The sequence below is a fragment of the Dromiciops gliroides genome, chromosome 2 (genome assembly GCF_019393635.1).
Source record: "Dromiciops gliroides isolate mDroGli1 chromosome 2, mDroGli1.pri, whole genome shotgun sequence".
In the NCBI taxonomy this organism is placed as follows: Eukaryota; Metazoa; Chordata; class Mammalia; order Microbiotheria; family Microbiotheriidae; genus Dromiciops; species Dromiciops gliroides.
Genome location: NC_057862.1, coordinates 183,190,674 through 183,206,278, shown reverse-complemented (window position 1 = coordinate 183,206,278; position 15,605 = coordinate 183,190,674). Strand labels below are relative to the sequence as shown.

The window sequence follows — 15,605 nt, the reverse complement described above, 5'->3', positions numbered from 1 at the left end:
CAGGGGTATTGCTGGATCGAAGGGTATACACAGTTTTATAACTCTTTTGGGCATGGTTCCAAATTGCTCTTCAGAATGCCCAGATCAGTTCACAACTCCACCAACAGTGGATTAGCATCCCAGTTTTCCCACAATGCCTCAGACACCCAACATTTTCCTTTTTTGTTACATTATAATTGTGCGTTCTTAAGCAAATCACTTAACATCCTTAGCTTCAGTTTCCCCATCTGTAAAACAGGCAAAGGGTTTTAGGTCTTTTCTAGTTCTAAATCTGTTATCCCATTATCCTACTAAAAGATCATTATTGTGATGTCCTAGATCTGATAACAGTAAAGGCTTCACAGTGGGTGTAAGGCTCCAGTGTAATTCAAGGTGTGCCTCAATTTAACAGACCTTTTATCCTGATATGAAAGGTAAATATGAGATTGATTTTTTAAATGCCAATCAAATTTACCTATACCACCAAGAATTTGATATTATAATATAGCTGAGAGCCTACTGATTTCACCATAGTTTTTTTTTTTAATAATAAACATTTTTGTTTTTAGTTTTGGGTTCCAATTTTTATCCCTCTTTCCCTCCTTCCCCTCCTCCCTTCCTGAGGCAGCAAACAAGATATGTGTTATACATGACCATCGTTTTTAGAATTTTTCTCTGTAATATATACTCTAGATAGAGTCTAGTACTTTTGTTTTTGGTCTGTAACTGTGTTTTTTGTCAATGTATGGAATAATTCCCAATAAAGATACTTCTATCAATGCAAGTCTGAAACTATTTTGCAATTTATAGTCTGAGAGAACTGCCTGATACCCTGACTCAACTAAGATTGCTTTAGTTTTAAGTTTTAGGTAGTTAAAACTACACTGAGATTTTTGGGACCATCCTATATGGGTTAGGCCAGGACTGGTCCCAAGTCCTTCAGTATCCCAAGACCTGCTCTCAATCTACAGTGCCATACAGAGCCAACATATTTAAATCCTGTTTTGTATAAGGTTAAAAACATTTGTTGTTATTTGTCCTTCATTCTCGAAAAGTACCATGACACTGGAGTGATGTTATGACTTTCAGTGAATTGGGTTCAAGTGAGGGAGGGTTGTGTAAGGTCACCAACCTCCATTCTCCTCCAGAACCATCTGGGCCCAGTGGCAAGAAATACATCAGGACGACTGGATAGGCCCTGGATGTTTAAGGCAATTGGGGTTAAGTGACTTGCCCAGGGTCACACAGGTAGTGTCTGAGGTGAGATTTGAACTCAAGTCCTCCTGACTTCAGGGCCAGTGATCTATCCACTGCACCACCTAGCTACCTCTAAAAATATTTAATGTTTAGAGCAATCATCTGGCTATTTCTAAGAATGTATGAAAAGGTAACTGTGTAACATTACATTTGGCTCATTCTTAGCCAAACGCTGATATTTCTGCTTTTCTTTCTTAGGCAGGTTACAAAAATACAGGGATCTATGATCATTTAGGTGATCAACTAGGTGCCCACCGTTATGCTAAATTTTGTAAATTAATGTGTGTTTTTTAATCTATGTGAGTGTACACATCCTAAGTATTGTAAATATAATGGGGCAGGTATGCGTGTGCACATGCACCTGCATTATGGAGACACTTGTGTCTATGTTGGTATTTGGCTTGGGGAAGTATTTGTGTGTGTGCTTGTGAGATGTCCACAGGTACACTCGTGTCTATACCTAGGAGTTAGCACAGAAACCATTGCAGCTAAAGTAAGCCCCCAAGTCACTGAGCACCTTTATTAGGGTTTGGATCTCTGAGATGACTCTTACCAGATTTTATTCCTATCATATCCTCCAACCCATCTGGCTGAGAAACAGAGGCCATGGTTGTCTCTGTCACTGGAGAAGTCTCTGGCATGGTGAGTCACCCTTCTCCCATCTGGATGGCTCCAGCCCATGGCACGTCCATGGAAATAGGCCTAGTCTGGAAAGCTATAAATATTGGTAGTCTGTCTAGGGAGAGAGACGGGCAAGACTTCAAAATTTTCCTAATATGTATACTGAACCAGGAGGGGGCAAACTTGAGGGTTGCAGGGCAGAGCCAAGGAAATATCATTAGGAGAGACATAATTTATTAAATAAATATAAGCCTGTTGCCTAACTATTATGATGACCAACTTATCAGACATACACTCATCCCCCCAGGGATTGGGAAACTGAAGAAAAAAAGCAGGAAGACTCCAGTCATTCAAGGAAAGACAAGATCTACCCCATGTGGACTTTTAACAACCATTGTTCATTCAATCCACTCAGGCTGAATTGCTTAATAATTTCTCTTCTAGCTTGGTCCAACTGGCTGGGGTGTGGATGCCTTAGTAATGTGGTCTGATGCCTGGGCTCACAGTCAATAATACAGGTACTTAATAGGACTGTGTAGGCAGTTAAAGACCTGTCACTTCTTTCTAGAGTCCTCTGATGCTTTTGGAATAGAGAAAGCCTATTTGTCTAAACATTCTAAGGTGCCCTCTTGTGGTTTTAGGGAGGTAAGGAACATCCTAATTAAAGCTGCCTTGCCTAGGGGTACCAACATGGTTATAGCAGTGTAACAGCCAGTAAAAGAACTCAGAATGAGCATCACTTATGTTCAGATCGCATCAGTTGGAAGGAGTCAGTAAATTTTTGATTTTTGACAAGTCCTGACAACTAAGTTTAACATATGAATAAATAAAAGCACAAATTAGCTTTTTAAAAAGTTATTTGCCAGGTAAAAGTGAACTGAGTGGCTTCTGTTTTATTTTAAACTGGATCCCCAAAGGTTGGCTACAGAACCCAGGGAGGAATCTATAAACTGGACTGAGGTGAGGAAGCTCTTCAATATACAAGGATAATTAAGGGAATAAACTTATAAAATGATTGAAAATGCTTGCTGATGGGGGTATCATGTGAACAATAAATGTGACATATAGTTTTATGCTCTATGAGAGTAAGTTAACGTCTCTCAGTAGGGTGGGATAAGGGGAGAGGGAAGAAGAAGTCACACTGACTATTAGAAAGAAGTCCACCCAGTAGGGAATGAAAAAGAAAGTCACAGTTCACAAAGCAATTTTCTAACATTTTCGTGAGACAATTTTTCTCTCTTTTTTTTTTTTCCAGGTTTGGATATACCTTTGTGGTCATTAATAATAACTACTGAGATAACTGGGAAAACTGAAAAGCACATTGGCAAAATTTAGATTCATACTAACATCTTGCATCATATACCAAAATAAGCTCAAAATAGATATAATGCCTAAAAAAAAAAAAGAAAAAGAAAAAAGATCTTTTTTTTTTTTTAATTGAGGAATGGAACCTTACTATTTATTCCCAGCATTCCAACAGCCACATCTAAGGTTAAGGACTTTTTTTTTTTAAACTTTCTGCCTTGAATTCAGCTGGTACATTTCTCAGATTTGCCTAAAACTTTGTAAACCAAAAATCTCAATACTAAAATAAACCATAAAGTTTACTAAAAACCCAGGTCTTCCAATACTATTTTCCAGAATCAGAGTGATATGACAGAGACATAAGGCAGAAATCAGAGGGACCTTGGTAGCCTCCAACAGTGGCTCTGGGAATCAAAAGAGCCCTCTGATATTTACTACCTGTGTGACTTTGAGCAAGTCACAAGCTTACTCTGTGCGCCTCAGTTTCCTCATCTCTGTAAGAGCACTGGACTAGATGGCCTTTGAGGTCCCTTTTAGCTTAAGATTTTGGATTCTAGTAGCCTACTTTTTTTTTTTTATTCAAATTAGGTTTCCTGAGAATTCAAATTCATTATGCTTGACTGTTGTTCCTAGGAATGGAGTATGAAGCCTTCCCTGAGAGGAATAGTGATACTTAGGAAGATAAAATACATTCACATCTTCTACATGCAAGTTATGTACACAGCAAGGCAAGAATTACGTCACCGTCACCTTTTCCTTGGGTACTTGGCTGGCGCGAAGTAAATTAACAAGCCTAGCCAATATCTGTCACTCCAATGATTTGATTTTTAGGCAAGTCAAATTAACTGAATTCATACTGATTCATCAATCAATCACCAACCATTTATTAATCGCCTGCTCTGTGCCAGGTTCAGTGCTTGGCCTAGGGATACCAAAAAAGAAAAAGAAAAGAAATCTCTGCCTCCAAGGAGCTAAAGACCTAGGAGCTTAAGGCTTCTCAAAATTCAAAAGTTTTGGCCTCTTTACAGGTGTGCTGGGCCCCATCCCCCAAAACAAAACTGTGGAACACACCCTTACTAAGATCTTTAAACCACCAAAGAAGTGATACCCCCACAGGGTAGAAAGATCAAGCAGCTTTAAGGAAAGTAGAGGCCTAGGGGGTTTATTTTGTTTTGAAACTGTCAGATTACTTAAGCACTCTTTAAGTACAAATAGCCCCAGTTTAAAACCCTTAGTTAAATAAGCAAACCATTAAGAGATAAGAGATGGCCAAACCAGGCCAATTTCTTTTAGCTTGGGAGTTTTACCTTGGGAGCTTTAAAAATGGGTCTACTTAATTTTCTCACCAAGCATTAATAAGCTTTATAGCTACACAGCACTGCATTAGGTAGGTAGGCCCTGTGCGGATACGAAAATAGAAAAGAACAACCTAAAAGAAAGGAAGAGAAAATGCGAGCATTTATTCTATCTTTCTAGGTTTTTGTTATTAGAACAGACCTCAGGGAGTACCCAGTCCAACTCTCATTTTACCCAAGAGGGAGATCAGGCCCTGAGAAATTAACTGACTTGCTTAAGGTCACACAGCTAATGAGAAAGTTAAATAAAAAGGAAGATTTATGGAAGGAAGAGAGGTAGAATTCACCAAGGATATTGATGTGGTAGGCAAAAAGGGGTTAACAGAAAAACCTAAGACTCAAGCTCTCATTCAGATATTAGCTCTACAAGGTATTCAGACCCCAATTAATGGATAACTTCCAAGTCAGGACGCTAGGTTCTCTTACCCACAGCAATCAGTACCCATAACGGGAACAGAGGGAGCTAGGCCATGAAGGCCTAAGACTATAACAATGACAAAATTGACAAGCCATAGAAACTCAAACTAGGAATAAGTGATAAGTGAAGATGTTTTGAAACTAGCCATGGTTCAGAAAGAGACATGCGCAGAAAAGGCCAAATTTGTCCCCAGATTCATCTTATGACCTGTAAATCCCCAAAACACACCTCCACGGAAACAGGTACCCACCTCAGGGGTTGGCTTAGGACCCCAGGAATTCCAAATTAGGATAAGCCCTCCCCCGTACCTCCCCAAGGTGGAGATTATTGTAATGAGACTGATAATCAATTTATCTATACTATAAATTTAACTGTCTTTTCTTTCCCTATTCAAGAGATACCTTTTCATTTTTTTTCTGGTTCTCTCCCTATGGTCACCCACAGTATTACAATAAAATATGGGAAACTTGAGTCTAGTAATTCTTTTGGGACGACTCAAGATCAATTTGACCCCAAATTCCAGCCCACATTAATATGAAGGCTTAGACAGATTGCTAACTCAGTCAATAAAACACTATTCAATCTTTACCTACACCATACATCAGGAATATTTTCCATAGTATTTAAGAACTATATAAATGATAAATAAGGGACAAGTATGGGTTTGACTAGAGTGTAGAGGACCTAGAAGAGGTAAGTATTGATCCTTGCTTTGGAAAGAAAACACGATTATAACCCCAACAAGCAAGAAACACCTTTTAAGCTAATCCAAATCGATCCATATAGACAAGAACCAGAAAGACAGATACAAGTAGATTCCCAGATTCCCCCTTTTATGAACATTTACTCAGTACCCATGATGTAATAATACTTGGAGTACTGTTCTTTTTTTAATCAGAAAATTCTAATTTTCCCATTAAAGTGTGTGATTTGAAAATATTTGCCATAATTTTACCTAAAATTAAGAAGAAAAGTCTTTCCATGAAAAAATAATTTCAGTTTCATAGCATGTCATATGAGAGGCAGCTAGATGACTCAGTGAATAGAGTGCTGGGCCTTGAGTCAGGAAGACCTGAGTTCCAGTTTGGTCTAGAACACTAATTGTGTGATCATGGGAAGTCATTTAACTTCTGTTTGCCTTGATCTAATGGAGAAGGGAATGGTAAACCACTCCAGTATTTTTGCCAAGAAAAGTCCATGGATGGTATTAGCATGCTATAGTCTACAGGGTCAAGAAGAGCTGGACATGGCTCAACAACAACAAAAGCATGTCATATAACAGTTAACATTTATATTTTAGTTTAAGGTTTGCACAATGCTTTACATATTTTATTTGATACAACAAGCCTGGGAGGTAGATGTTACAGATGAGGAAATGGAGGCAAAGGTTATGTGACTGACTTGAGGTCACATACCTGGTAAATGTCTGAGGCAGGATTTGAATTCAGGTCTTCCTATCTCCAGACCCTGAACTGTATCCACTACACCATCTAGCCATTACATGAAATTTGAAAATATTGAAGCACTTTGTTCCCTGTGAAAAACACTTCTGGAGTCAGAAGACCTGGATTTAAATCATGCTTCTGATAATTAGTGTGTGACTTTAGGGAAGTCATTGAAACTCCCTAGGTTTCAACTTTCCTGGCACAGTATATATAATGCTGTCTCTACCTGTTGTTAGAAAGAACTGAATTCAAATACAGACTTAAATACTTTCTGGGGAAGTCACTTAACCTCTGTGTACCTCTATTTCCTCATCTATAAAATGGAAATAGTAGTAGCATCTACCTCCCAGGGTTGTTTCAAAGATAAAATGAGATAATTTTTGAAAGTGCTTTGTAAACCTTAAAGCATTCTAAAAATTTTAATTACCATCATCAACTATCAATAAAATGATAAGTGCAGATTCAATGACCTTTGAGGTTCCTTCCAATTCAAGATCCATGAGCCTATGATTTGATTAGAAGCAAACTGAAATCACAGTACACTTTTTCAGTTGTTACATTACTGTACTTGAGGGACACTTATACTTTATTTTATTTTATTTTTTTTTTTTTTTGCGGGGCAATGGGGGTTAAGTGACTTGCCCAGGGTCACACAGCTAGTAAGTGTCAAGTGTCTGAGGCCAGATTTGAACTCAGGTCCTCCTGAATCCAGGGCCGGTGCTTTATCCACTGCGCCATCTAGTCGCCCCGACACTTATACCTTAAAAATCAAGGCCAGACAAATATCAAGTTCCCTTTTGGACAACTTTTTTCCTTAAGGCCATAAATACAGCATCAATAATACTACTAATAACAGTGAAAAAAATCAACATTTTCATGGATAGCATTAAGGTATTGCAACATTATATATTTTATTATATTGATCTCATCTGATCTTCAGTAAGGTTGATATACAGGTATTATTATCCTCATTTTATGGATCAGAAAACACAACTATAAGAGAAATTAAGTAATTTATCCATACTTAAACAGCTAGAAAGTACTGTGCCTAATATTGGAATCCCACTGGATCTGATTTCATCCCTAAGACAGTCCAGTTTACTTTGTTGCCTCTTGGGCTCCACTGAATGATTTAAGTGGAAATGATGACCTAGGATGATGATAATTAAACAAGTATCACAATACCATTTTACATTTGTGTACTCTTTATAGCATTTTCATATGTGTTACTTCACTAATCCCCCGAAAGGTCCTGATGATGCAAAGTGAAATAGACAGAAGAAATAGGAGAACTGTTTATATGATCAGAACAACATTGTAAAGAAAAACAACTTTGAAAGATTTAAGAAATTTCATCAATGAAATGACTAATCTCTACCTAAGAGGATCAAATGATGAAACTGATGATCTACCTCCCGAAAGAGACATAATGATCTTAAGGTGCAAAATGAGACATACATTTTCAGACACGGCCAATGTGTGGATTTATTTTGCTTGATCATACATTTTTATTATAAGGATTCTGTTCCCCCTTTTGTTTTTCCAAGGTTGAAGAGGGGCAGAATTGAGGCAAGAATGCCCAGCAATAGAATAAAAAAAAAAGAAAGCAAAGAGGATCATAGAAATATATGTATATGTGCACATATATACATATGTATTTTTTGTGTACATAAATATATACCTAAATATATGCCTACACAAACAAGTATATACACATACATGCACACATATATTTCTAAATATTTATCCCTTCTACACTGTGACTCTCCCCATTATGGTTCTGATATATCACAGGTCAGCATAAAAAATTAAATGGAAATTATGGAGGGTATTTTTGCAGAAGCTGCAGATGACAGCCAGCAGATGATACAGAAAACATTTGGAAACTCAGAAATGCATAAAATATATGTATAGTATTGAATAATATCAACATACTTTCTTTTTAATACCACAAATATGCCCAAATTTTATAATAAGGTACTGTAAACACTCCATAAAAGAAAAAGAAAAAAATTCAGACTTCTCTGGTAAGAAGGGAGTGCAAAAAATTTTTATGTGGCTTTTCCCAATCAAGGGGGTGCTACATCCCTAACCCCCACAATGAAGAATGGATAACTGTATATTTTTACTGCATAGAACTGAAGGAAACAGATAAGCAGGCCATCTTTGAAAATAATATACTGAAATTATTTTATAATTATTAGGAAAGTAATCTGGATATAATAGAAATTAATGGTTTCATATACAAGCAAATTGCATATGAGGAAGAATACAATGACTACTATTATTATTATTATAATCACTCAGTACCTTTTTGACCTTGGTTTTCTTCTCATAGGATTCTGACAAAGGCTTTTTCTTTTGCTGAATGGTGTCTTTGGAGAATAAATACTCAAATTCACTTGGGTCTTGTATATCAGGTTCTTCTAAAGAGTCCCACAGGGTTGGCGTAGTACTTTGGATTTAAAAAAAAAAGAAAGAAGGCAAGTGAAATAAATTGAAATCAATGAGACTGTGAAACAGTGAGTCCTTTTCTAATTATTATTATTATTATTATTTAAACAAATAACCCTTGCAAGAGTTTGGGAACATGTTGTTTTTCACATTACAACAGGATGGCTCAGGAGATCCAAAGGTATAACAGAACATAGGCTAGATTTTTTTTTTTTTGCAAGGCAATGAGGGTTAAGTGACTTGCCCAGGGTCACACAGCTAGTAAGTGTCAAGTCTGAGACTGGATTTGAACTCAGGTCCTCCTGAATCCAGGGCCGGTGCTTTATCCACTGCTCCACCTAGCTGCCCCCACATAGGCTAGCTATTAAAGCAAACATACATCCTTAAAGTTGGATGCTTTTTGAAAGCAGCCAAAATGATGGATTTGGCAAAGTCCAGTAAACAAGATGATTGAGTCATCAAATTGCTGAGCTCAAATGAGCAAGCTTTCACACCTCCTTTCCTGAATTTCTATGGTGCTTGGAACTTACCATTACAAAATTTAAGAAAAATAAATAAAACAAAAATTTGGCCAAGTATACTCTTAGAAAATCAAAGGTATAGAGTTTCTAATTATAAAAAAAATGCCCCCAGTAGATTCTTCTTACCATGACATCAAAATTGGCTTTTAATAGTGGCTTACCTTTATCTGAGACAGATACAGGCAGCCTTTCCTGGGCCTCCAACATGTGTAGCTAGAGACTGCTTATACCTACCTAAGATAAAACTGAACTACTCTAGAACACTGGTTTACAAATGATCCTTATTTCAGTTTGGGCAATCCCTACCCCAACTCCCTAGTGCATTTGCCCAATACCTCCTCTCCACCAACTCCTTCCCCTACCAACAGGACACTTGTTAGTTTTGCCATAGCAGTTGTAGAAGAGAAAAAGAAGAGCCATTTTTAGGGGGCCTATGACTTCAGAAAGGGAGAAAACCAAAGAAAAACTAAGTTAATAAAAAAACAATTATAATTCAAGGTAGCTGATTTGGGGGCCAGATTCCTAGAAATGGCTGGCCTGACTCAGGTTAGTCCCCTTTGCCTTGATCTATCTTCCCCCAGCTTCCTAATACTGTTGTTATTGTTTTACTACATTTTGTACTGGCTGCAAGTTCATTAATTAGAAATTCATTTGGATTTGATATAATAACAATTTGTATTTATATAATGTTTTAAGGTTTAGAAAGTATTTTACAAACATTCTTACCTTTCCTAACAATAGCCCTGTGAGGTAGTTGCTCTTATTATTCTTGTTTTACAGATGAAGAAACTGAGGCAGTCAGTCGTTAAGTGACTTGCCCAGGGTTACACTGCTGAGGTCAAACTTGAATCAAGCCTTCCTTAGTCTAGGTCTAATGCTGTATCAGTAGCCACTGGTATCACTGCCCACTGGTTGCCAATTAAAGCTTCAAATGCCTCTCAAGAGCATTCAACAGCTATTACTTCACAAACTTAAATACAGTAGCTCAATCTGATTACTTCTTTCTAACACTTAGCTTAGATCATCTGTACAGAAGGAATGGTAGTTTCCATCAGGAGGAGGTAGTATGGGAGCACCAAGTACTTTCAGGCTATTTCCCTTCATTCTTCTCTGGGTTCTGCTTCTGGCTTCACCCACTCTTCCTACTTTCCTCCTACCGGCTCCCTTTTATATGTTGTCTCTCTCCGTTAGAATGTAAGCTTTTTGAGGGAAGGGACAATCTTACTTTTTACTTGTATTTGTATACCTAGGATTTAGCAGAATGCCTGGCGCACAGTAAACACTTAATAAATGCTTGTTGGTTTTAGGGTCTTGGCATACCACAGTATTTTAAGGGTTCATTAAGAAAAGGATGCCTGGGATCCTAGAAAGCAGGGCATTAAGAAATGAGAGAAATGTCAAGTGATTTTGAGTGATATCTAAGATAAGCTATTTTAAAAGTTTGCTTAGGACTAGCTCTGTGCACAGCAATGTTTTCCTTTTGCTAATATTATTAATACCACATAATAGGTTAAGATAACCTTTTGCTGCTAGCCTATCTAGGAAGTAAGAGGGTAGGATAAGTTGGCATGGCTAGACAATAGTTCATGTGGAAAACACGTGAGGATTTCAGGGTTTTATTTTGGTGCTGAGTCAATGATGTGAGGTGGCAGTCAAAAAAGCTAATTCAATATTAAACTTAACTAAGAGAAGCACAGTATAAAGAATGAGGGGGATTAAAGTATCAACATACTCTACTTTGGTCTCACCACATCTGGAGTTTTGTATTATGTACTGAAGAACCACATCCTAGAGCATGAAGACTAAGATGGTAAAGGGACTCAAAACCATGTCATTGATCAGGACTGATGGAAACAACTAAGGCTTTTAATGTGAAGAAGAGAATGGCAGCAGTAGTAAGAAGATAGAAGTTTTCAAGTATGTGAAGGGCTGTCTTGAGAAAGTATTAGACTACCACTATGCTTATCCCTAGGGACAACTAGGTGGCACAGTGGATAATAGAGTTCACGGAGACTCATCTTTCTAAGTTCAAATCAGGCCTCAGACACTTATTAGCTGTGTGAACCTGGGCAAGTCACTTCACCCTATTTGCCTCAAGTTTCCTCATCTGTAAAATGAGCTGGAGAAGAAAATGGCAAACCACTCCAAGTATCTTTGCTAGGAAAACCCCAGATAGAGTTGTGAGAAGTCGGACATGACTGAAACATCTGAACAAGAACAACAGCTCAATAGAAGGGAAAAACATCCTAACTTGGAGCTGTCCAAAACTGGAACAGGCTGCTTGGATAGGTATCCCCAGAGGTCATCAAACAGAAGCTGGATATCACCTGTATAGGTCTCTGAGGAAGGCTTTCCTACTTAGTTGTGAACTAGAGTAGAAGAATTCTATACTCCTTTTCAACTCTGCGATTCTTAATGATACTCTTAGCAAATAGGATGCTATTATATTTATGGAAAATGGATTCAGAGTTCCAAATAATTGGTTTATCATAAATGAACTTTTATAACAAAATGTGTCAGTTGAGGATTGTCTTATCTGATGGAAACAGTAAAGGATACCTCTTAGGCTGGGTTTTTGAGGACTCCATCAAATATCTACTACAAAGCCATCTGAATTCATAAAATTGGAGAATGAAGATGTAACACTGTGCTATGTTTGGATTCAGGAAGGCCTCAGTTAAAGGCTTGCCTCTGATATGTACCAGTTGTGTGACCCTGAGGTAGGCTGATTAACTTTTCTGAGCCTTGGTTTTCTTCTCTATAAACAGAAGATTACAATAGTACCCGTAAGAGTTGTTATGAGGCTACAATGAGGTTATGTATGTAAGATGTAGTATACATCTTAAAGTGGTATGGAAATGTGAGCTTTTATTGTTATTAGTGCTGTTATTAATATGAAAATGATACAGATCATATATTATTACCAATGTTATCAAAAGTAGCCATTTAAAAAAAGTATTTTGTTAAATCTAAATACTTAGCAAATAAGGTGGAAAGAGAAGATTTCTTTCCTGTTCAAAAATGGGCAAGATTTTGATCACAGATTTAGAATTGGAGGGGATATGAATGTTGATTTAGTCCAACTTTCTCATTTTGCAAATGAGGAAACCAGGGAGTAGAGAGATTAAAAGATTTGTCTGGGGTCACAAAAGTACTAAATGGCCCAGATTAAAACCCAGGTCCTTGGGCTCCAAGAACAACAGTGCTTTCAGATTATGATGCTATCTCCCCAGAAATAAGAAAAATAGTAGCATGTAAATGTAGATACAAAAATGTGCATGTCTGTGTAACATTATGTACATCCAGTTATCTAGGGTGTCGGTTATCAGAGAACATATCCATATTCAATTTTTAGTATAATGTGGTTGTCTAATTATTAAACATTTCATCCCTTGAAAGAGCCTATCCATAAATGACATAAAATCACAGTGAATTTTGGTTTAAATCAGGGGTGTTGGGAAGGAGAAAATGGTCCACTGGGACCATATTAAATGATAAATCACCCAGTTCAGGCAGACAGTGACCACGTTCAATATACTTTATGGTTTATTTAGAGAGAAATGTCTCCTCCCCCTCCCCTGGACCTCATAAAATCTGGCTCAGTGCCTTAAAGGCTCACTGAGTCAGCCTCTCCTGATGCCTTTGGTTGGGACTTGTAAATATATTCATATGCTTTTCGTTTCTCTCAAAACTGAAGCACTAGATTTCTTTTGAAACTAATGAGACTTTTAATATTAAATTGTTTCCCTTTTCAAAATGGTACAATACATAAGGAGGAAAAAATGCAGACAACAATCATCTCTGGCCTGTACTTAACCCAGATTGAGTAGCAGAAGTAGAGTCTGTCTTTCCCAGTGGTGTTGTTACAACGCTCTAATATTACCCACTGATAATGAAAGCAGGTGGGACAGAATGTGGAAAAAGACTAGTTACACACATACGGGAATGGAAACAAGTACTATCCGAGAACTGCATTATGTGGCTGCGAGATGAAATATATTAGCCTTGAGTGCTTCTCTACTTGGATTTGAGAACGCCAAATAAATGAAAATCACCCAAAATAAATGTGCTGGAAAATTATTTCCTAGGAGTCTTCACTTTGAGTTTAGGTGAGACTGCCAGGAGCACTTGAGTTTTGGGTGTGGCTATTTCAGGATCATGGGCGTGTTTGCTTCAACATTAAATGGCAAGGTTAAAAAGTAGCTGCCCAGCATAAGCTCCCATTTCTATTCTTTATTAATAGTGGCCTTCAGAAAGGCTCCAAAGGCTACCTGGGATATGCTAAGAGCAGGCTCCTCACTTGCTTAGTTATATTTAAAACATTTCCCATCCCAGTTTATTTATAATGCTTTCCTACTGCTGTAACCTACAAGTTCCATTGATTGTGTCAAACTTTGCCCTATACCATTGGATGAACAAAAACAACATACACTGAATACTGATTGTCATTCGATAATGTCTTTACATGGATCTGGCTATTACTCAATCTACCAGTTTTAGCTTGAAAATAGGGGCAACACAACGTGGCAGTTGATATTTGGTGGATCTGAGATTTTAACAAGTGTGGCTACTCCTTCCACCAATTATGGCCTTTCCTTGCATTCCCATCCTGTATAATTCTTGTTCATTCTTTCCCATAAATTCTCATGGTAGCAGAGGATAGTAACACTGGTTTAACTTGAAAAAAAAATCTATGGAGGAAGAAGACCATGAGAAGTATCACCTCACAAATGTGGCAATTATATGATGAAATATGGTGACCCCTTCAACCCTGACATTAGGTCCATCTCCTATAATCAGGCTCAAGCTCTGTTAACAAATGAAGATAAAGAACAGATGGCAGTCAAGGAACAGAACTGGCAAATACTGGAAGATGGAAGCTATGGAGAGACAAAACTAGGTTGTACATCATCCAGCAATCTCATTGGCAATAAAGAAGTAAGCTTTAAAAATTTATATGAAAATTGGTTTGAGTGGAAATATTCAAATAACGTAGTAAGTTAGCCATGTAGCATAGTAGAGTACTGGCCCTGGAGTCAAGATGATATGAATTCAAATTGTTGTTGTTTTTCCTACATTTTTTTTGAGATATTTTATTTTTTCCGTTACATGTAAAGATAGTTCTCAACTTTTGTTTATACATGCTTTACAATTTCAGATTTTTCTCCCTCCCTCCCTCCCCTCCCTCCCCCCCTCCCCTAGACAGCAGGTAATCTGATATAGGTTATATCTATATATATCTATACATATACATATAGATATATATATATACACACACATATATATACACATAATAACATTAATCCTATTTCTGCATTAATCCTGTTACAAGAGAAAGAATCAGAGCAGTGATGCAAAACCTCAAAATAGAAAAAAAAAAACAACAGCACCCAAAACAAAAGAAATAATATGGTTCAATCAGCATCTATACTCCACAGTTCTTTCTTTCTTTTTTTTTCTTGGATTTGGAGATCCTCTTCTATCATGAGTTCCCTGGAACTCTTCTGTACCATTGCATTGGTGAGAAGAATATAGTCCATCACAGTAGGTCAACACTCAATGTTGATGATACTGTGTACAATGTTCTTCTGGTTCTGCTCATCTCACTCATCATCAGCTCACGTAAGACCCTCCAGGTTTCTCTGAACTCTTCCTGCTCATCATTTCTTACAGCACAATAGTATTCCATTGTATTCATATACCACAACTTGTCCAGCCATTCCCCAATTGATGGGCACCCCCTCAACTTCCAATTCCTTGCTACCACGTAAAGAGCAGCTATAAATATTTTTGTACATGTGGGTCCCTTTCCCCCTTCCATGATTTCTTTGGGCAAAAGACCTAAAAGTGGGATTGCTGGGTCAAAGGGTATGCACAGCTTTATCGCCCTTTGGGCATAATTCCAAATTGCTCTCCAGAATGGTTGGATCAGCTCACAGCTCCACCAACAATGCATTAGTGTTCCAATTTTCCCACAGCCTCTCCAACATTTATTATCTTCCTTTTTTGTCATTTTAGCCAATCTGATAGGTGTCAGGTGGTACCTCAGAGTTGTTTTAATTTGCATCTCTCTAATCATTAGAGATTTAGAGCATTTTTTCATATGGGAATAGATAGCTTTGGTTTCTTCATCAGAAAACTGCCTGTTCATATCCTTTGACCATTTCTCAATTGGGGAATGACTTGGATTCTTATAAATTTGATTTAATTCCCTATATATTTTAGAGATGAGGCCTTTATCAGAAGCACT

General features: G+C 37.5%; 1 protein-coding gene across 2 annotated transcripts in view; it reads right to left on the bottom strand.

Moving 5' to 3' along the window:
• FMN1 (formin 1) overlaps positions 1 to 15,605 on the bottom strand; it is a 357,503-nt gene that overhangs the window by 209,382 nt on the left and 132,516 nt on the right. For both annotated transcript variants that reach the window (XM_043989842.1, XM_043989841.1), the window contains one exon: positions 8,691 to 8,835. In XM_043989842.1, the coding sequence (XP_043845777.1) occupies positions 8,691 to 8,835 (145 nt within the window). The remainder of the gene's footprint in view (positions 1 to 8,690; positions 8,836 to 15,605) is intronic.